The sequence below is a fragment of the Pungitius pungitius genome, chromosome 15 (assembly GCF_949316345.1).
Source record: "Pungitius pungitius chromosome 15, fPunPun2.1, whole genome shotgun sequence".
Lineage (NCBI taxonomy): Eukaryota > Metazoa > Chordata > Actinopteri > Perciformes > Gasterosteidae > Pungitius > Pungitius pungitius.
Window position 1 is genome coordinate 1,273,495 of NC_084914.1, and position 21,257 is coordinate 1,294,751.

Sequence of the window (21,257 nt, forward strand, 5' to 3'; positions counted from 1 at the left end):
TCATCCTCCTCCTCCTCCTCCTCCTCCTCCTCCTCGCACTCCCCTTTCTCCTCGTTCTCCTCCCTTTGCGCCAATTCTGATGTCTTTCTTTTGGTTTACTTTGGTTCAAAGGGACTTAGAGCTGGGTTTGGACCCCCACGGCACACACACACACACACACACACACACACACCTTCTCGATCAGGTCCAGACACTCTCCATTGTCCATCCAGTTGATGTCGACCCAGACCAGGCCTTCCCTGCAGGCCAAATGAAGACCATGAACATGCGTCAGAATGAACACACACAACCATTCATTTTGTTAGAGACACACACACACACACACTATATACACAAGCAAATCTTTGCGTTATTAGGAATATGAAACTTTGAGACTTTGAAACAAACTCGTGTGGAATCAGAACATCTGGCAGAGAAGCTCCTCCATGAACAGAACACTGTGGACCTACTTGTTGTACTCCAGCTGCTCCAGAGAGAAAATGTGCTTGTTGAAATATTCCTGAAGCTTCTCATTTGCATAGTTGATGTTGAACTGCTCAAAGCGGTTGACCTTTGGGGAACAAAGAGGAGGCAGAGGGGGGGGGGGGGGATAATGAGAACAATAATAACAATGAGGTGCAATTACTGTAGAATGAGAATATGAGTGAGGGATTATATTTAATTGAATTCAGTTCAGATGAATAAAACCTCTATTGATGGATATCACACTGAACCCCCCCCCCCCCCCCCCTCCCAGGTCGATCTGTCAAACACACCTGGAAGTTCTCGAAGCCGAAGATGTCCAGGATGCTAATGGAGCGGAAGTCCTCGGGGCCCCGGATGCGCTGGTTGAGTCTGCAGATGATCCAGTTGAAGCAGCGCGAGTAGAGCGCCATGGCCATGGAGTCCCTGGAGTCCACGGCCTGCACGGGACACGTCACACACATGGACACAAGGACCTCCTGCCTACCCCGACCCCCCAGAAACCTGGCCCCTGCAGGCTCACCTGCTCCACGGTGAGCGGGGTGGAGATCATCTCGCCCCTGAGGATCATGGAGCGGTGGGTCAGCACCTCGGCCAGCTGATCCGGGTTCAGCCCCAGGAGGTCGGAGGTCCGGCTCAGAGCTGCTGACGGAATGTATGTTAGAGGACCACCTGATTGTGACATCATCATAACCACTTCATAAGCGACCATGAAGAGGACTGAGGGAGGCGCAGACTGAGGAGAAGACCCCCCCCTCACCTGACTTGGAGGAGACCTGCGCTCCTCCGGCCGTCATGAACTCGATGTTCCCGGCGTGGAGGACGGCGGCCAGGAGGCGCAGGATCTCCCCGATGTTCTCCTCCGTGAACTGCATCGTCCGCATTGCATTCTGGGAACGCGCAGAGCCGCACACAGAGAGGAGGAGGAGGAGGAGGAGGAGGAGGAGGAGGAGGAGGGAGACGCCGATGAGAAGGACTGAGGTGAGTTTGTGTGAAGATGTCCGTGTCTGCGCATGAAGCCGACCTGAACAGCCTGGAAGGTGCCGCTGTCGTTGATGGTGGAATCAGAGAGACAGCTGGACCCCCTCAGGTAGTGGAAGGTGTCGGGGGGGGTCAGTGAGAAGGCCTCTGCAACACACACACACACACGTTGGAGGTGTCCTGGAGGTTGGATCCTCCGAGGCTCAGCAGCACTCACCTCTCTGCTGGCTGTTGGTTCCTGCCAGCAGCGCGTAGAAGATGTGGTAGTTCCTCTCTCCTGGGTTCTGTCGGACTACTCGGTTCTGATGGGAAGGATTCAGACCTCATGTTCACACGTTCACGGCGGTCTCAAAGAGGTTCACGCGCATCTCCTGCTTGTTCAGATCAAATGCTTCATAACATCAGACCAGCATTTATGATGCTTTGGTGGCTTCTAGAAGTTTGGTCTTTACTTTCAACACCTGGAAGATACTTTTTGGTGGAATGTCCCTTTAAATGCAAATGGAAGGAGTCTCACCTTTTCTAGAAGGTCTGGGGGGGGGGGGGGGGGTTGAGTCAAGGCCAACAACGTGAGAGTGAAGAAGAACAAGAGCCAACAGATAATATCTTTAATCCTCCTGCACATGGTGCCCCTCAAAGCTCTAGAGCTTCCTCCTCCTCCTCCTCGGGTCTTAAAGGATACAGTCCACGATGCGCCCCCCCTGGATGTTGCCCTTCTGGCTAAAGTGCAGCTGGACAAACTTCCCGAAGCGGCTGGAGTTGTTGTTGTAGACCGTCTTGGCGTTTCCAAAGGCCTCCATGATGGGACTGTTAGGGGGAGGGGGGGTGAAGGGGGGGGGGGGGGGGGCGTTAACCAGGCAACTGAAAAAGAGGGTTCTTCATATATTAAAAGCATAAAAACGGTCACCTGCTCTGCAGCAGCGACTCCTCCACGTGGGACGTCCCGTCTCTGGAGGACACCTCCAGGGAGTGCTGACTCATGGCCGACAGGAACTTCAGGATCAGCTTGGTGCTCTCCGTCTTCCCGGCGCCGCTCTCTCCACTGGGGGGGGGGGCACACCAGTGAGTTACTAGAAGTGGCATTATGACCCGGACCAACATGGCCACTGGAAGCTTCACATGTTTTAGAACTGATGAAGGAACCTTCAGATGTTTCCCTTCTGGTTTCAACTGGAGATTTTCAAAGATGACAAAATGATTTTAAATGAATCTTTGATTCGTTGAATTGTGTCGAGAATCACTGCCAGGCATCATGGGAAATAGTGAGGGACAAATAGTCCATCCCGTGACCACTAGATGGCGCACCAGGACACCAGGAGAATGAGCCGTTAGAAGCCCAAGGTGCATCATGGGAGTTCAGTTACATTCAAAGCTTCAGTCACACACAGAGACGAGAGACCAGAACCACAACGAGCAACAAAAGAGTCCAAATAGAAAACATATTATTTACTTCTGTGGTTTCATAAGAACTCTGCTGGGTTTCTGAGCTTCAGGATCCAAATGTATTTTCCACTTAGTGGGAAATCGTCAGGTGGAATATTGATGTGAAGCATAATGTGTTTAAAGGGAGAACCTCATGTTTGTTTTAGCTAAGCTGTGTAAATAAAGTTCACCCTGAATGTGAGGCGTTAGCCGCGTAGCACGATCGCTACCAGCAAGGTAAACTCAGGGGACAGATGTTCTGACAGATGTTCTGAGCTTTGGGTGGTTAGCGCCTTTGATACAGACCTTTGTAGCTTTTTAACACGTCAATGTGTTATTATCCGTTGGCCTATTTATAGATTCTCATGCATATGTTGAAATAAAAGCTGTAACAAAACTTCCTCAGATGGAAATTGGCTCAATTTCTTTTCAAGTCTTTGTCCATAAAGAGACCTTTAATTCATTCATTCATTCATCATGGAATAAATAGTCTGAATAAATTCATACATCCTCTCTTCCTGGATTTAATATAAATGATTTAAACACGTATATGTGGAACATATTCTTCCATAAAAACATGAATGTATAGAATATATATTTACATTATACTTTATTACTTTTCTGCCCCCTCGTGGCTTTAAAGTTTGGCTGGATTCCTCTTTATGACCCCCCCCCCCCCCCCCCGCTATCGGCTATTTTGGCCCAGGAGAGGGCAGGGAAAGTCCTCTCTTAGGTAAGAAAGGAAGACCCCCCCCCCCTCTGTGCTTCCTGTGTTGGGGGGGTCTTCATCGCAGAGCTCGTTTAAAAGAATGCTGAATGACTTCTCAAACTAAACAGGAGCTCGCCGTTTGTACTAATCCCCCCCCCCCCCCCCCCCCCCCACAGGCAGGAAGGAGGCAGCCTTCAGTGGAGCGTGTTGGATAAACCCCCCCCCCCCCAGCTCTGGGCCTTTTGTACCGAGGAGCAGAGCCAAAGGGTCTCTGAGCGGGGGGGTGTGGGGGGGGGATTGAAAGTGAGACGCGGTAAGAGAAAAAAAGGAATCCGTCTACACGAGTCTAAGGGGGGCAATTTAAATGGGGGGGCGTGGGGGGGGGGGGGGGGGGGTGTGATTGAAACCAGAAGTTTTACGTTATTGCCTCAATTTATTCGAGGCAATAAAAGAAAAACAAACACAAACAGAAAGGTTTCAATCATGTTTCACTTAAACCAACATGGGGAGGAATCTATCCTTCTCACCATGGGGGGGGGGCTCTATGTGACCCCCGGATGCCTGAGTAATTACCGAGGGTGGAGAGTCTCGAGTCTGCCCTCACACCCTCCTCTGGGGTCGCGGGGTCGGGGCAGAATGCAGGCTCCAAGGGGGGGGGGGGGGGGGGCATAGGGGTCTCAGACAAAACAGCAGCCAGTCAAAGCAAAGTCAGCCCATGAAATCTGATTTTATTGTAAATGAAAAAGCTGCAGGAACAAAAGGGAAATAAACAAATATGTTTCATTCCAACTGGGGGGCCGTGGAGCTTTAAAAGGAGTCGCCCCCCTGCTGGTCACCACGCAGAATGCAGCCCTGATTCACTGGGAAACTGAAGGGTTGAAATGTTCAAACTTCAAATAAAAAACACCAACTGTGGACCCGAAGCTTTTCTAAAATAAAACGTATTCAGCGAAACGAGAGAAACCACGTGAAGCGTCAGAAGGAGGAGCTGTGGATGAGAACTGGACTCCTTCCAGGTTCTTCGTTGGCGGTTGAGCACAAGCTCCTGCTGATATCTGCAGTTAAAACCCGAGGGGGGGGGGGGGGGGGGTCATTAAAATCATGTGGCTGGACGCAAGGCAGGTATCTGCATTGGTGAAAAGGCAAAGTGGCCTTAATGAGCAGATGTGTTGTGTTAGAGCTGCTCCCCTCCTCCTCTTCCTCCTTCTTTCCCTCCATCTTCCTCCTCTTCCTCCTTCTTTCCCTCCATCTTCCTCCTCTTACTCCTTCCTTGCTCCTCCTCCTCTTACTCCTTCCTTCCCTCCTTCCCTCCCTCCTCCTCCTCCTTGAACCACCGATCCAATGAGAAGGAGCTTCCTGTCCTGCAATTTAAATCCCTTCCTCCCAGTAAGCGATCGTTTCTCCGTCTGGGGGGGGGAGGGGTTACATGATTTAGGAGCGGGCGCTCTGAGGCGGCTGTGGGGTTTTCGGGGGGTCCGATGGGGGGGCGAGTGTGTGTGTGTGTGTGTACTGAGGCAGCTGTACTCAGACCCTCCAGAATCTATCGCGTCTGATAAAAGTTTGCTATTGGAACGCCCCCCCCCCCCCGTCCCCCCATCCCCCCCCCCGTCCACCGCCCACAGACAAAGTTGTTGTTCTACGATTGGAGAACTTTGGAGACCTTCTTCTGTCTGCAGCTCCTCGGCCTCGTAGCTGGAGGGGGACAATTAGCTTGTTACCCACTTAGAGGCCGTAAAGGTTTAAAAGCAACACTCGATGGTGCAGAGCAATAAACACTCCTTCGTCTTCTGAGAGACTTCTGAAGGACCAGGTTTGGGCTGAGACAGCAAGTCAAAGGTCACGGCTGTGGTCTGTGGTGTCCCCCCCCCCCCCCCCCTCCCTTTGCCTCAAGGCCCCCGCTCCTCCGTCATGGAAACACCACGCAACCAAACCGCTGCCTGGCTCTTAAAGCTGCAGGTCCTCCAGCACGGGGAGCTAGTCCAGGTCCTCCCAAGGAGAACAGGCTCCGAGGAGGAGCAGCAGGAGTCAGGAGGACAAACAGGAAGCAGGTCCGTCCTCCGGGGACAGACGGGACATGTTTGTGCCCCCCCCCCAGGTTTTTAAAAGTGAGTGAAGCCGGTAGAGTGTGGATCATGTGACGTTTTAGGGCTGATTCCACCAATCAAATGGAAGCAAACTCACCGTGAATTCTCACAACGAAGGAGACATGTGGGTCTCATTACCCACAATGCCAATGGAACCAGGCTGTAAAATAATGCCTGCAAATTGCCCGCCCCCCCCTTAAATGTCTTATTCTTCTTAACTATGCAAGTTTGCTGACCTACTGGAGCTTGAACCACGAGTGTCAGTGAACCTTCTGTCCGACCCGTGACCAGAGACAGGAAGCACTATGGGGGGGCCGGGGGCTGCAGCATTTTAATCAGATTAATTGGTTGATTTTCTTCTTTGTTCTTCCATAAAAGTCTTCCCTTCACTCCGTTTTAACACCGCAACGTCCCCAAAGGACAGATCAAAGTATTCTGGACACCTCAAGGACCACAAACAGTTCCTAGAGTCGAACACTGTGAGGTCTCTGCTGAATGGAGGGGGGGGGGGGGGGGGTCTGGGGGGGGCGGGGTATAGATATTATCCTTCCTCCCGTGTAAAAATAACTGCTATTGAAGTCAGGGAAGAGAACGCGTTCGTCTGTGTGGTGAAACAATGGAGAAGGATGTGAAAGTCGTCCAGTGAGAGAGGAAGAGTGTGTGTGTGTCTGTGTGTCTGTGTGTGTGTGTGTGTGTGTGTCTGTGTGTGTGTGTGTGTGTGTGTGTGTCTGTGTGTGTGTGTGTGTGTGTGTGTGTGTGACGCCGATCCTCAGAGCTGCAGCCAAACTGGCCTTGAGACTTGAAACCGGATCAAAGTGTTTGGCACACTGAGGGGGGGTGGTGGGGGGGTGTGGGGGGGGGAAGCGGTCAGGAACCCACCTGATGAGCACGCACTGGTTCTGCAGCCTCTTCCACAGCGAGCGGAGGCACTCGTTGGCCACGGCGAAGATGTGCGGGGAGATCTCGCCCAGGTGGTGGCGGCTGTAGGCCTCCATGGTCGGCCGGTCGTAGAGGCCGGCGAGGGGCTGGTACGGGTTCACCGCCGCCAGGATGGAGCCGACGTAGGTCTGTGGAGCAGGAAGACCAAGTGTCAGGAACCAGGGAAACCAGGTGGTGCAAGGTGGGCTTTCAGAGCAGAAGCACAGCATCCCTTGAGGCCAAAGGCTACATGATCATCCAGCTCATGGACAGAAGCAGCCAGTCATGGGGGGGAGGGGGGGGCACACGGTAAATCACCAAACCGTCACCGGTGAAATCTCAGCAACGTCCAACCCATTCCACCTTGTTCCCCCCCCCCCCTCAAAGAGGCTTCTTCTTTCAAAGAACAATGAGAGAAGCTTATAGTTCTTCGCACATAGAAGGGAGGACATGTCCGTCTCCATGGAACCTGAGAGGACGTCCCCACCTGTCCGTCACTCTTCTGCCTCTGGCTTCAGCCCCACCCAGGAGGATCTCACACGCTTCTGACCCCCCCCCAAAGAGGCCGTCTCCCATTTATTGTTATTCCTTCATTACTGGGGAGTGGAATCTTACTAAAACAAGCAGGCAGCTTAAAACACAGGACTCCCCCCTCATTAAGAAGAAGCCACAACAGATGAATTGGTGGTGGGGAGGGAGGAGGGCGGAGGGGGGGGGGGGGGGGGCGCTGAGGTGAACCCGTGTGCAGAGTTCTGAAGGGGAGAAATTACAGCCAGAATGAGGATAATTGGGTTAATGGGCATGAAAGGAATACCAGCAATAAACCCCCCCCCCCCGGTGCTCGGCTCAGGAGGCCAAAGCAGCCCGATGTGCTGGAGGGAGCTTCTTTATATATATATATATATATATATAAATATATATATATATATATATATATATGGACTTTGTAACTCTGACTTCTCTGAGAAGAACTTTTCTATAACGGTGCACAGAAGCAAAAAGAACCTGAAGCAGCTTGTTTCAAAAACTTCACCCGGAAGCGTCCCGATGTATTGAAAGCACACAGGGGAGAGGGGGAGGGGGGTGAGGAGGGAGGGGGGAGGGGGGGTGAGGGGGTAGGGGGGAGGGGGGGGGCTGTGTGACCGGCGGTGATGGATGGCGAAGGCAGTCGGGTTCAGACAGAGGTGTAATTCTGCTTTTTGACTTTACTTAAAGATACAGACACATAAAAACATTACAAAGGTTTAAGCATGTTCTTCATGTAACACGATTATAAAACATCGTGTTTCACATTCACATCATCACACAGCGTTAGAAAGGTTGTAGAAGAAATGAAGGTGGCATCATCTCACTGACTCACATCCAGCCGCCATGCAAATCAATTTGAATGGCGGTTGAACTGAAGACATTTACATGACAAATGACACTCCACCTCTACACCTCCACCTCCACACCCCCACCTCCATCTCTACACCTCCACACCCCCACCTCCATCTCTACACCTTGACCTCTCCATCTCTCCACCTCCATCTCTACACCTCCACACCTCCACCTCTCCATCTCTCCACCTCCACCTCTACACCTCCACACCTATAGTATTTAGGAGACCTACGAGAGACCCTGGGGGGGGTTCTACTGGAAACCCTCTGCTAATGAAAGGTCATCAACGTCCTCTCAGACTGTTCACTTCGATTGATCTGAGAATGAAGAAGTGCGTTTCGCCGTCGATGCTGACGGAGGAACCGGAGAACCGAGCGAGGAACCTGCCCAAAGATCTCAGAGATGAATGTGCCGACAGGGAAATGAAGACCAGATGGAAAAAAAGAAAACAGAACCTGGAGGATCAAAGAGCTCTGCAACCTGCCTGACTGATGGCAGGAAAGGTCAGTGACTGGGGGGGGGGGGGGGCGGAGTGACCGTGTCACCAGGACAAATTCCTCCATTTGTTATTCCTGGCAATAGGTGTTTAAGTGAGGTGCATTGTGGGTGTTCTTATTCTATCACGTAGCAACCTGACAGCATTTAAGGAACCTTCTGGTTTCTCTTATTGTAACGATGAGAGAGAACAAGACGAGTGAAGATAAAGTGCTTCCTTTCAGCGCCCACATGACCCCTGGTGACCCCCGGTGACCCCCGGTGACCCCCGGCCCGTCTCTGGCCGCGTGTGTCCGCTGTTCGTGGGGCCTTCAGCGCCGTCTCCCAGCCGTAGAACCCGGGCCCTCAAACCGGGTTCCACACTAGTCCTTTAACAGATGGGGTCCAAGCAAGAGCCCAACAAGAGGCCGACATGCTAAACACTAAACCGTCTTTGTCTCGCCTCTCTCGCACACTTAAAGACACAAACAAACCAAAGCCACGCCGCCTCGGGCCGGAATCTGGACTCACAGGAAGTGTGACCCAGAAAGGAAATGACATCACGAGTCGTTTGGCGAAGCCTCGATTCTCCACATCTGACAATCATCACGATATAAAAGGTCCTTCTGTGTGTCCAAAGAAATGTGTGTTGTTTTATGTTATGAAGGATATCTGCTGCGGGGGAGGGGAGGGGAGGGGGGGGGGGTGGGGACATGCAGTCGCACTTCTGAAATGAAACATGTGGGATAGAAAGTGACTTTCAACACGACGTCATCGACGCGAGTTTGGAACAAAACGGATTCAGGTGCAGAAGTCGAGCGGATGGGTCAGAAGGTCACTCGTCCACCGGCTCAGTCCTGGGGGGGGTTGAGTCCGCCAGACAGCAAACTGAGCCGAGCGAGTCGTCTATGAATGGGATTGGGGGGGGGGCTTTGAGCAGGTGTGTGTGTGTGTGTGTGTGTGTCAGCTGACTGGGGGCCATGAAGCAGAAGTTACTGTGAGCGGTTCGTTGAACACGTTTCTCCCGCTGAACTCTCTGCTGAACAGAATAAATCACATGATAGGGCTCAGTGACCCCCCCCCCCCCCCCGTGTGGCTCCGCCCTGATGCTTCTAACAGTACGTTATGAACTAGTTTCAGATCTAAATACGATTCAGAGAACTTTGTCTCTTTAAAGAAGAGAAGGAAGCCGTTTGTCTGCTGGATGGAGTCAGCAGGGGGGCTCTGAGGAATTCCAGGGCCTCTGACAGGTTATGACACGGGGGCCCCTTTGCTCTGATGCGTTTGATTTCACGCACCGGCTCGTCACCTCACCTTTCTTCTCCCCCCCCCCTCAGGGGCTTTTCTGGGATTTAGGAGCTCAGGAACTTTAGCTGAGAACTATGAACTCAACATGTCGCCTCCCCGAAACCCGGTGAGGCGAAAACTCTCCTCCACGGATCCAATGACACAACACAACGTGTCCGGAGGGGGGGGGGCTGGACCGGCTGAGGCTAAAACAAGCGTCCTCTGGAAGGTCTCACAGTCAGATATGTGGGGTCCAGACGTTTGGTTCATGAGGCGCGTTGCTGTGGACCAAAGTCAACACAGTTATTTAAACATTAGTGAAACGACGCGAAGCTTCAACCTCCATCAAGCAGCTTGAGGCTGCTTGTGTTGACTGGGGGGGGGAGGGGGGGGGGGGCTCTGTTTGACCTTCTGTTGGGAGGTCGTTGTGAGAGAGATATCACTAATCGCAGGGGCTCATGAGCTTACTATTAGAAATTTCATTGGAACCTCGCACCTCCCAAACAGAGAGGGGGGGGGCACTGCATGGGGCGGGGGGGGGGGCAATCGCCTGTGATGAATTGATTGGATAATTTCCACCATACGGAAGCCTTCAGATGCGATTAAAGTAACGAGATGGTCAAAGGTCACTGCAGGGAAGCACAGAGGCGCCTTTGTTGTCGGTTTGCTGCTGGGTCAGATTTGTTTGTCAGCAGTTGGGGGGGGGGGGGGGGGGGTATCCTCCATGTTCCTTTGTGTCTTACTGTAGTCCTTCATGTAGGTTTCATCGAGTCAGCAGCAACAGAGCAGCTTTGTTAGCTCATTAGCTGCCGTGTAAAGCAGAACAATGTGGAATACATTACATTTCATCACCCTGTTAGTAGCAATAGTGTAACTATGCGCTAAATGCTAACAGTGCTAACACGTTACTTCTAACCCCCCCCCACCTCCCCAGAACACAAAAAAAGGCTGGTTTATGCTGGACCGAAGTGAACCTTAACCAAAGCATTGTCACATTTGAATCACATTTAGCATTTATTGTTTTAAAGTTTCAAGGGCACAAACCAGCTCAGATTACCGAGATATTCATTTAATTTGTTGTGATCTTGTGACATTTGATGCAATTTCTGCATCTATCAACATATTTATCATACAGTGACGATCTGATCGGCTCTGTAAACTGCTTTGAGAGTCAATAATCATAAAATGTTGAGCATGAACATCGTGCTGCATTGAAGAAAACCTGAAACTAGAGACTGAGACCATAACCTCATGTTTACAATGTTTACTGAGGGAATAAATCAAGAGAGAAGTAGAGTCATTTCCTCATAGACGTCTATGGGAGCAGAGGAGTCGCCCCCTGCTGGTCACTAAACAGAAGTAGAGTCATTTCCTCATAGACGTCTATGGGAGCAGAGGAGTCGCCCCCTGCTGGTCACTACACAGAAGTAGAGTCATGTCCTCATAGACGTCTATGGGAGCAGAGTCGCCGCCCCCTGCTGGTCACTACACAGAAGTAGAGTCATTTCCTCATAGACGTCTATGGGAGCAGAGGAGTCGCCCCCTGCTGGTCACTACACAGAAGTAGAGTCATGTCCTCATAGACGTCTATGGGAGCAGAGTCGCCGCCCCCTGCTGGTCACTACACAGAAGTAGAGTCATTTCCTCATAGACGTCTATGGGAGCAGAGGAGTCGCCCCCTGCTGGTCACTACACAGAAGTAGAGTCATTTCCTCATTGACGTCTATGGGAGCAGAGGAGTCGCCCCCTGCTGGTCACTACGCAGAAGTAGAGTCATTTCCTCATAGACGTCTATAGGAGCAGAGGAATCTCCCCCTGCTGGTCACTACACAGAAGTAGTCATTTCCTCATAGACGTCTATGGGAGCAGAGGAGTCGCCCCCTGCTGGTCACTACACAGAAGTAGAGTCATTTCCTCATAGACGTCTATGGGAGCAGAGGAGTCGCCCCCTGCTGGTCACTACACAGAAGTAGAGTCATTTCCTCATAGACGTCTATGGGAGCAGAGGAGTCGCCCCCTGCTGGTCACTACACAGAAGTAGAGTCATTTCCTCATAGACGTCTATGGGAGCAGAGGAGTCGCCCCCTGCTGGTCACTACACAGAAGTAGAGTCATTTCCTCATAGATGTCTATGGGAGCAGAGGAGTCGCCCCCTGCTGGTCACTACACAGAAGTAGAGTCATTTCCTCATAGACGTCTATGGGAGCAGAGGAGTCGCCCCCTGCTGGTCACTACACAGAAGTAGAGTCATTTCCTCATAGATGTCTATGGGAGCAGAGGAGTCGCCCCCTGCTGGTCACTACACAGAAGTAGAGTCATTTCCTCATAGACGTCTATGGGAGCAGAGGAGTCGCCCCCTGCTGGTCACTACACAGAATGCAGCTTTAACTCATTCTAAAGAACTGGAGGTCGTCACCTCTCCCCGATGGTCTCTGGAGACCCAAAAAGACCTTCAAAGCTTTTTTCATGTTCTCAGGAGGTTTACCTGAACACCTACAAGCACACTTTGATGTGTAAAAGACACAACGTTCTCCTTTCTTTTCTTACATGGACAAACATCTTTAAAAACCTGCCTCAGCTTGTTGGAAACAGAGACGAAGCCCGAGCAGAGTAAACCCATGTGAGCGTAGGATCAGAGAGACAAGCCGTCCTTTTTAGATGCCCAAATGAGCCCGACCCACATGATCAGAACCCAGCTGCTCACACACCTGGAAACAACCCTCCTGCATCACTACTGCACAAAGCCATTCAAGCAAAACAATCAATACCTTCAGCATGAAAAAGAGATTGGGGCTTTATAATGAAACATTAGAAGCTGTAGCACTACTTTAGTTAATGCTGAATGGAATGTTGACTAATAGCAGCTTCTAAAACCATGACTCTCTCAAAAGAGATCAGAATGTTCTTTTAGAAAAAATGTCACAATAATAATTACCAAAAGGGTTTTATTTATGGGCACTTATGCTGTATTCATGCTACAATCTTTGAAATAAGAAATAAAAAGGCAGTCACTGTATTTTATTGTGAAAAACCCTCTGTCTGCAGTGTCCTGTACGTTGTGTGGTTCTGCTGTTCTGACTTCACGGGAAGCTGTTTGTTTTCACATGTTTCAGATTCCATGTTTTTTAATAAGAAAACAGGAAGTCATAGTTTTCTAAATCTGATTAAATCTGTGAATGATATTCAATTGAGACTCATTTTGAATGTTCAGACAACAACGTGATCCATTCTAATTTAATTACACATTTATTTGTGTTTATTCTCGGGTATTTGCTCCAATCCCTTTTCTCATTTCTTCATTTTGTTTTGTTTGGTTTTTTTTTCTAGTTGGTTTTCCTTCTTAATAGTCTTGTTAAAATCAAATCTGCAACTTTGAACCTGCTCCCCTGATTGAAGCGTGATGACAGCAACACTGATATCAGCGTGTAGACTCACGTAGATGTGTCTCTGCTGGTAGCGCAGGAAGAGGTTGTGCATGATGGCGCCGTCGTGAAGGTCCTCGAGGGCCGACATGTCCTCCACCCCTCGGATGCTGCTGTGGTGCATGGGCTGCACCTTCTGCCTGCTGAGGGCATTCTGCTTGTAGGTGAACACCTGCACCAGAGAAGGGAAACAAGGTCACTCAAACAGCTCAGAGGATCCAGCGGTTCAACAATGGTCGACTTCGAACAAACGCTGAAGGAAGCCGACGTCACGGTCACCTTCCATCCGTCCACCGCTCAGAAACACTTCCTACCGAGGGGGAGGAGAGACGGACCCACCTGTGTTTTATCTACCCAGGAGAACTCATCATTTACCTGATACAAGTCTTATTTCACTAAGACCAACAGATGTGTCATGAACGAACTGGAGGTCACACACGACCCGTTCCGTGACCTTTAACGGTCTCTGTCAGGTTCAGGACCGGATGGTGGTTTGGGTTCAAATAACCACAGAAGTGTTACTGAATAACTCAAGTTAAGGGCACCCCCCCCCCGCGGGGCTTGTATGAAGCGAGTCGCTGACCCGTTGTGACGGAGCGTCTGAAGTCTTTCTGAAAGCTGCTCTCTGTCTAAAGAGGCAACCCCCCGCCCCCCCGTTCCTCACATTCCAGCTGCAGAGACGCTTTGGGAGGAAACGTCTTTGGGATAAACACGGCGCGGTGGTCATCAGGGCTGCGTTCTGATTGGTTCATAGCTGTGAGCCTGTGGAGCTGCTGTCAGAGACGAGATGCAGCGTCAGACCTGTTAGACCGGGTCCTCCGCCCTGTTTACAGTCAACGTGGTCTGAGGGCCTCCAGCCATAAACACACCTCCGCCTCAGCATCGAAGGGGGGGGGGGGGAGGTTTGGCAGTTGGGTGGAGCACGTGGACCAGGTGCAACTTCACGTAAGTGGTGTCAAAGAACGTCAAACACACGGCAGAGTGCCAAGAGCCCATGATGTCACCGCTTGTCCCTTCTTCAGAACCAAGAGGCCGAACAGCGATAAACTCAGCCAGTTGGGACTTGCCCCCCCCCCCCCCCCGTTAGTCACTGGCAGTGTTCACAGCGTTACAGTTCGTCCTTTGGCTTTGTCCTCATCAGGTCTCTAACTAAGGTCCAGTAGCCCGCTTCACGCCAAATAAAAGAACACAAAGCCGCGAAGGGGCCCCGCTGACGCTAAGCCTAGCGACAGATGCTAACGGGAGTAAATCCCTGTGAAACAAAGCCATTAGACAGCTTCATGAGGGGGGGGGGGTCGCAGCCCCCGGGATCAGCAGGATCTGTTCCTGGATCAGTCGGGACACGGTTTGTTGTTGTTGCTTTAAGTGAATTCACGTTTAAGTTCAGGCGATTAGACCAGGAAGGATTAACTAGTGCGGATTACTGGAGGCCGATACTCGGGTCCCGATACTGAAACGTGATTTAGATCGGCTCCATGCGGCTTTCATTCATTGAGCTAAATACCTGCTCCTTGGTTACGTAGAAAAGAGGCCAAATCAAATCATTCTGTGGGACGTCGGATTCTTTCTCAGAGCTGAAGCCAACTTTATCGCTAATTCCACCCTGACAAATGTCATGTGACCTCCTCCCCGATGTCACAGCCCCGGTGCAAACAACTGCAACATCTAGACCGACATAGACCGACAGGGACCGACGTAGACCGACAGGGACCGACATGGACTGACAGGGACCGACAGGGACCGACATAGACAACATAGACCGACGTAGACCGACATAGACCGACATAGACAACATAGACCGACGTAGACCATCAGGGACCGACATGGACTGACAGGGACCGACATAGACAACATAGACCGACGTAGCTCGACGTAGACCGACAGGGCCTGACATAAACTGACGTAGACGACATAGACGACATGGACCCACGTAGACTGTAAAGCTGTCGGCGTGCGGGGGGAGCTGTGGGCCTGACGTTGGGGGGGGGGGGGGGGGGGCTCTCGTCTTGCTCAGGTTTCACTGTTTTTGACTGTGGGACAATGCAGCGGGAGATGAAAGCGGATCCAAAGCGCAGCTGCTGCACTTTGACCATGATGACGGAGGAGGATGGAGGGGGGTGGGGGAGCTACCTGAGTAAGAGTACGACATAATGAAGAGTTATTCATATTTTGTGTTGTTAGACTCTAACAAACACAGGTCTGCTTATAATCTTTATTGAGGGCCGATTCCTTCCTTCTGGGTTTTATATGTACCGTATGAACTGTAAGTGTGGATCCAAACCACACACACCTGTACCTGCTTTATTCAAGGACACACAAAGTGGGTGGCGTCTGTCTCCGGTTACACACAACAGATGGCTGGCAGACACACACACAGACACACAGCGAGACAGAATAGACACGCGTCAACAGACACACACTCATTTACATCTTGAGCTCAGGACTCTCCCAAAGCGAACACGCGGTGCACACGGGTCGGTTCCAGGGATCGAACCCGTGACCCTTCTGTCCCAGAAGGTCCCGTCCCGAGAGGCTCAGGGGGGGGTAGAAGGAGTCATGAGCTAATGCTCATATTATTAATACGTCCCTTAATTTGTCAACCCCCCCGAGAGAGAAGCAACAAAGACAGAAGAAGAGCGAGATATTTACAGCAAACAAAGGAGTTGACCGAGGGAGGAGGAGACAAAAAAAACAAAGCCACAGATAATAGAAAAAAAATGAGAAGATGAGATGGAAAGAAGAGTGAAGGAGAGACTTAATGAGGCAAAGAGAGCGAGAAAGAAGATTTATCAAGGAGGCAGACAAAAGAAAGGAGACAAAGGAAAGAAATGAGGAAATGAGGTAAGGAGACAACAAACTGTATGCTAACATCAGCACGCTAACATTAGCTCATTGTTCCTCCTCATGGAGTCACATGATGAGCACGTCGTGAGGGGACGAGGACGCCCAGCGAGATGAAGGCAGGAGATAAGACGCCTTAATCTGCAGGACGATACTGCCGACTCGACTCTAAATCCCTCTCCTGGGGGAGACAGGGACCGAGGAGGGGGGGGGGGGGGTAAATCCCCCCCGAGCTGTAACCCACTCAGGTTGTTGTTTGCCAGCTCAGTAAAACACTCACTTAAACTCATCCAAGTCCTCGCTGCATATTAACGCCACATGGCGTGGGCCAGAGGAGCAGCCAGCGGTCTCAGAAGATACAAGGTCCAACCCCCCCCCGGCGTACGGGGTTCAGGGGATGCGGCGTGTTGACCCCCCCACCCCCACGAGGGCCAATAACGAAACAAAGAGCGAGACCGAAACAACAACGACTATCGGGTCATTGTCTCACGGCGTGTTTTCATCCTTCAGGCGTTGAGGTCACATGACTCAAACATCACCTGCGTGAGACCTCACCTGAATATACTTTGTTGGACAGGAAGCAAGGAGCCGAGGCCCTGAAGTCAAAATGTAGGTAGAAAAGCTCAGGAAAGGAGGAGAAGAAGGTCACAGGAAAGGTTCTCACCTGGCCGTAGTCCGTGGCGAAGGCCACCACCCCCCCGGAGCACGAGGACACAGTGGTGGGGAGGTACTGCTCGTCCTCCCGTAACCAGACCCGGTCACCCTGCAGGGGGAGAACCACTCGTTAGGAAGACGGGTCTGAACGAGGGACGAGTGAATATTACGATGAGTGATAAATATAATAATATGATGCATTTGATATATAATAAATATGAAAAGCTGGTACTGCGCTTCAGGAGAAGGACCTCCAAAACCTCTGAAAGTCTCCAGCCCTCAAACCCATGTGGTGCTCGTTACCCGCCGGCTATACGTCGGCGTCGCTTTCCTCTGTGACCAATCAGAGGCCCCCGGCTGTGGAGGCCTGTGGCGTGCTGGGTTTCAGAGACCTGCACCCAGGAGGCCGTGAACCTGCATGTTTGATGCTTGTTGGCAGAGAACCTTCATACCGGCTGACCTTTGGAGCGTTTTCCTCCCGACCAACAGCTGGATATTTCATCACCCCCCCTCCCCTCCCGACCCCCCCCCCTGCTCTGTGAAATGAGCGGAGAATGTGAGGAATTCAGGGTGAAGGTCTGACTGCTGGAGCTCTGGTGTTCTGTGGACCTCCAGTAAAGTTAGTGTTGCTTTGTCCATGAGTCCATCGGTTCCTTCAGGACATCGTGGACCAGATCGGTGTCGTTCACCCCAGGAGCTCTGCATCCAGTGTGCAGAAGACCCGGTGCCCCCCCCCCCCCCCGATGTGCACTCCCTCCCAATCACATGTGTCGCTGTCTGTTAGCGTGACAAGCTAATGCTATCGGGGGGGGGGGGGGGGTAAACACTGCACCTTTGTGAGACGGCTTTCTGAGCCGGGTGGGGGGGCTCAGGCCTGCTGAGTCAGCAGTGGATCATGGGGGGGGGGGGGGGGGTGGGGCGGCGTGTTGTTTCAAACCCTCTGTGAAGAGGAGAGGATTCCAGAGGCCCTCTGATCTCCTGCAGATCAGACCAATGACCACAAAGCGTCTGATGGACGCTTTGTTTACTTGGTTTCACTGATGGAGACACACTAGAAACTACTGGAGAATACTTTACTAAATAATATTTTATATTAGGTCTTCTTATGGGATCTGGTTACAACAGTCTTCACCCATTGGGTCCAATTTAGAAATAAGTCGGTATGATTTTCAATGGAAAAAGATGAATTACACACATGTACCCCGACATTAACCATCGTACGTATATAAACAAGATAAGGTCCCACGGTTCTGACCCGGGAGGGGCGGGACTTCAGCCTCGCCATTTAAAAAAAGCTCATCGATGATTCATTTGAAGTGAAACACAAATCATCACAACGTGGCTCCAGAGAGGAGGAACACAAAGGAGGAGGTCCCATTGTCACATGCACAAAGAGGAGGCGTGTTCTGTTTACCATGTGGACATTCCTCATGGCCCCCACCGCCGGAATCTGAAGTTCCAATCACGTTAGGGACACACCCCCCCCCCCCCCAGCACACTTCTCAAGACACACACACGTTCTTTGTGTGCAGCGTGTGCTTCCGATGGACACCATCTTATTGCCCCCCCCCTCACACCCTCTGACCCACAGAGCTACAGAGTCATTTTAATCCTTCAAGAGTCCGTCCTCTGCTAGATGGACCCCCCCCCTCTCCGTAAGAAGTTAATGTGTTTTCCTACTTGTGTTGTGTTTTGCACTTCAGGGCCACCGCAGAACATCTACAACGGGGTGAGATCAGAAGCTCTGGGATGGAGAGCCGGTCGTCATAGTGACGGACAAAACGGAGGCGAATCGACCAAATCGGAAGAAAGTCGCTCCACAGAACGTGTTTCCGGTGGGGGGGGGGGGGGGGGGGAGACGCTCCTCTAACCATCAAGAATGTCAGACCATGAATGTGATGAATGTGATGAATGTGATGAACGTGATGAATGTGATGAACGTGATGAATGTGATGAATGTGATGAACGTGATGAATGTGATGAATGTGATGAACGTGATGAATGTGATGAACGTGATGAATGTGATGAATGTGATGAATGTGATGAACGTGATGAATGTGATGAACGTGATGAATGTGATGAATGTGATGAACGTGATGAATGTGATGAATGTGATGAATGTGATGAATGTGATGAACGTGATGAATGTGATGAATGTGATGAACGTGATGAACGTGATGAATGTGATGAACGTGATGAACGTGATGAATGTGATGAACGTGATGAATGTGATGAACGTGATGAACGTGATGAACGTGATGAATGTGATGAACGTGATGAACGTGATGAACGTGATGAATGTGATGAACGTGATGAACGTGATGAACGTGATGAACGTGATGAACGTGATGAATGTGATGAATGTGATGTGATGAATGTGATGAACGTGATGAATGTGATGAACGTGATGAATGTGATGAATGATGATTCCTGGATTGAGACTCGTTCCTCAAGCAAACACAGCGACACACGGATCTCTTTTCAGACACAGAACCAACGACTGCTAATTAAAGCTGAAGAAACAATCCACAGCCGCTGTGTGTGTGTGTGTGTGGGTGGGGGTTCTGGAACCCTGCTGCCGAGGCCTCCGGACCCCCCCAGCAGGTCATCAGGGCGGGTCATAAAAAGCGTCTCATGGGTCCTCCGTTTAAAGGGAGCCCCCACGTCCACCCCGACCAAACCACCGACACCAGCCCCCCCCGCCCCTCACCGCCCTGAGAGCTCTGGGGGGGGGCGAAGAACGAGGCGGGACCCTTCCCCTGCTGCTGTTTGTGGGGGACTCTCTCTCTCTTGGGGGGGTAGACGGAGGGTCTGTGGTGGTGGGGGGGCTCGTACGCCGGCGGAGTTGGAAATGTGCAGCTGTCCTGGTTCCTCTAACGTAACAAACAGAGTCCTGTGTGTCGACCTCCTGCAAGTCACATGATCACATGATCACATGGTCACATGGGTCCTGTTTTAATGGCCTTCGTGGCATCCAGTCACCACTGAGGCAACAATAGAAGCTACAGAAATGGTCTCCAGTCTCCCGCAGCCACGTCCACACCTGCACAACAACAGGTCCACCAAGCTGAACCGATTATCTGCTCCTTCTTTGCACAGACCCCCCCCCCCTTCGCCCCCGCCCCTCCACCCCATGCTTAGCACGCCGTCCCGCTCCAGCAACCACAACGTTGTGTTAATGGAGCAAGAATAACACGATGCTTTAAAGTCAACAGTTCCAAAGGTGAACAACGGATCAGAGGCGACGCGTCACGCTCCTTATCTCCTGTCTGAGAGAGGGGGGGGGGGGGGGGTTTAATGCAGGTGTGTTTCTCTTTGTCCTTGAAACAGTTAAATCATTCTGAACGGAACAAACGCTGCAGTCACACTGTGAGGTCGCGATAGCAGCGTAGCATAGCAGCGCAGCATAGCATCGTAGCATAGCAGCGTAGCGTAGCATAGCAGCACCGTTAGCATGCAGCGGCATTAGCATGCGGTGCTGTTGTCGTGCTCGGCCTTTGGAGATAAGCGAGGTACGGCCGGTTAGACGGATCAATTATTAACTTTTAGAGCGAGTAGCTTTTTAAGGTAAAAAAAAAAAAAAATTCAAAATAAAAGTGCAGAAGAAATCTGATGGTGATACTTTTAAAAGCCTTTCACTCTCCCGTAAGTGACAACACAATGGAAACCATGCGCACACAATTCAACGCAGACAGCAGGAAGTCGAGTGTTTGCAAGCATGCAGCACGGACCAATCAACAGAGCCTTTGTGAGGGGGGGGGGGGGGTCCTACTTTAGGTTTGAATGACCGGACGGAGAGCAGAGGATTGTGGGAACTAATTAGGTGGAGGTATTGACTTTTGGAAAAGGTCTGGGAAAGCCTCACAATGACAAACACACACCGACAGGAACGCACACACTCGTCCATGTCACCGTGTTCTTTTCTAACCTTCACAAAGCTTTTCCAAAACGTTCTAGTTGTGGATCAAATACCGAGTAGACACAAAATGAGTTTGTGTAGTCCTGGTTGTTCAAACATTACATAGACCTCATACGCACTTTAATGAAGTAGAAGGAATAGTTTAGTCGGTTCTTCTCTCTCCATCCAAGTTTCTTTGAATCTACAGGAGACTGAATCCACATTCTGAAACTGACGTAGGAAACATGGTGTTTTGCATCAAAGGGAAACGTGTTGCTGATGAATGTTGCTAAACTGGCAGCTGGATTTATAGAATTCATTCACATCATCTGTCACAATAACTGCTGCCTTCACTCCAGTTTCCACAGCGTATATATTACCGCTTAATTAAAGGTAACAAACAGTGACCCACACGGCCCAGTGAGCAGGGACACGGGACACGGCTGCTCCTCACAGCTCGCTGGCTTCATGCGAAAAAAAACACAGCATCTGTACTTGATATAAATGTCTATATAAATCTTGTAGATGATTATTATTATTATAGATTTATAATGATCAGATAATAAAAACTGAAACCTGGAAAGTGAAGTGAAACTGATTTGTGTTATGAGTCCCTTCTGAAACATTATTGATAAATGAGTAACAATCCCAAGCAAAGCGTATTCAGGAGCCTCCTATTGGTCCACCAGAGCGGGTGGGCGGAGCTTAAGCATAAGTCTCTTTTT

At 50.8% G+C, this 21,257-nt stretch overlaps 1 protein-coding gene across 3 annotated transcripts in view; it reads right to left on the bottom strand.

Annotated features, from left to right (window-relative positions):
- myo10 (myosin X) overlaps positions 1–21,257 on the bottom strand; it is a 209,716-nt gene that overhangs the window by 181,279 nt on the left and 7,180 nt on the right. For all 3 annotated transcript variants that reach the window (XR_009942496.1, XM_037457880.2, XM_037457879.2), the window contains exons 2-14: positions 16,645–16,743; positions 13,153–13,311; positions 6,538–6,725; positions 2,351–2,485; positions 2,126–2,250; positions 1,961–1,974; positions 1,661–1,745; positions 1,487–1,590; positions 1,223–1,352; positions 986–1,104; positions 756–902; positions 450–550; positions 173–239 (exon numbers count right to left, since the gene is read on the bottom strand). Coding sequence is in view for 2 of the 3 variants with exons in the window: in XM_037457880.2 (XP_037313777.1) it covers positions 173–239; positions 450–550; positions 756–902; positions 986–1,104; positions 1,223–1,352; positions 1,487–1,590; positions 1,661–1,745; positions 1,961–1,974; positions 2,126–2,250; positions 2,351–2,485; positions 6,538–6,725; positions 13,153–13,311; positions 16,645–16,743 (1,473 nt within the window). In the remaining variant the exon portion in view is untranslated. The remainder of the gene's footprint in view (positions 1–172; positions 240–449; positions 551–755; positions 903–985; positions 1,105–1,222; positions 1,353–1,486; positions 1,591–1,660; positions 1,746–1,960; positions 1,975–2,125; positions 2,251–2,350; positions 2,486–6,537; positions 6,726–13,152; positions 13,312–16,644; positions 16,744–21,257) is intronic.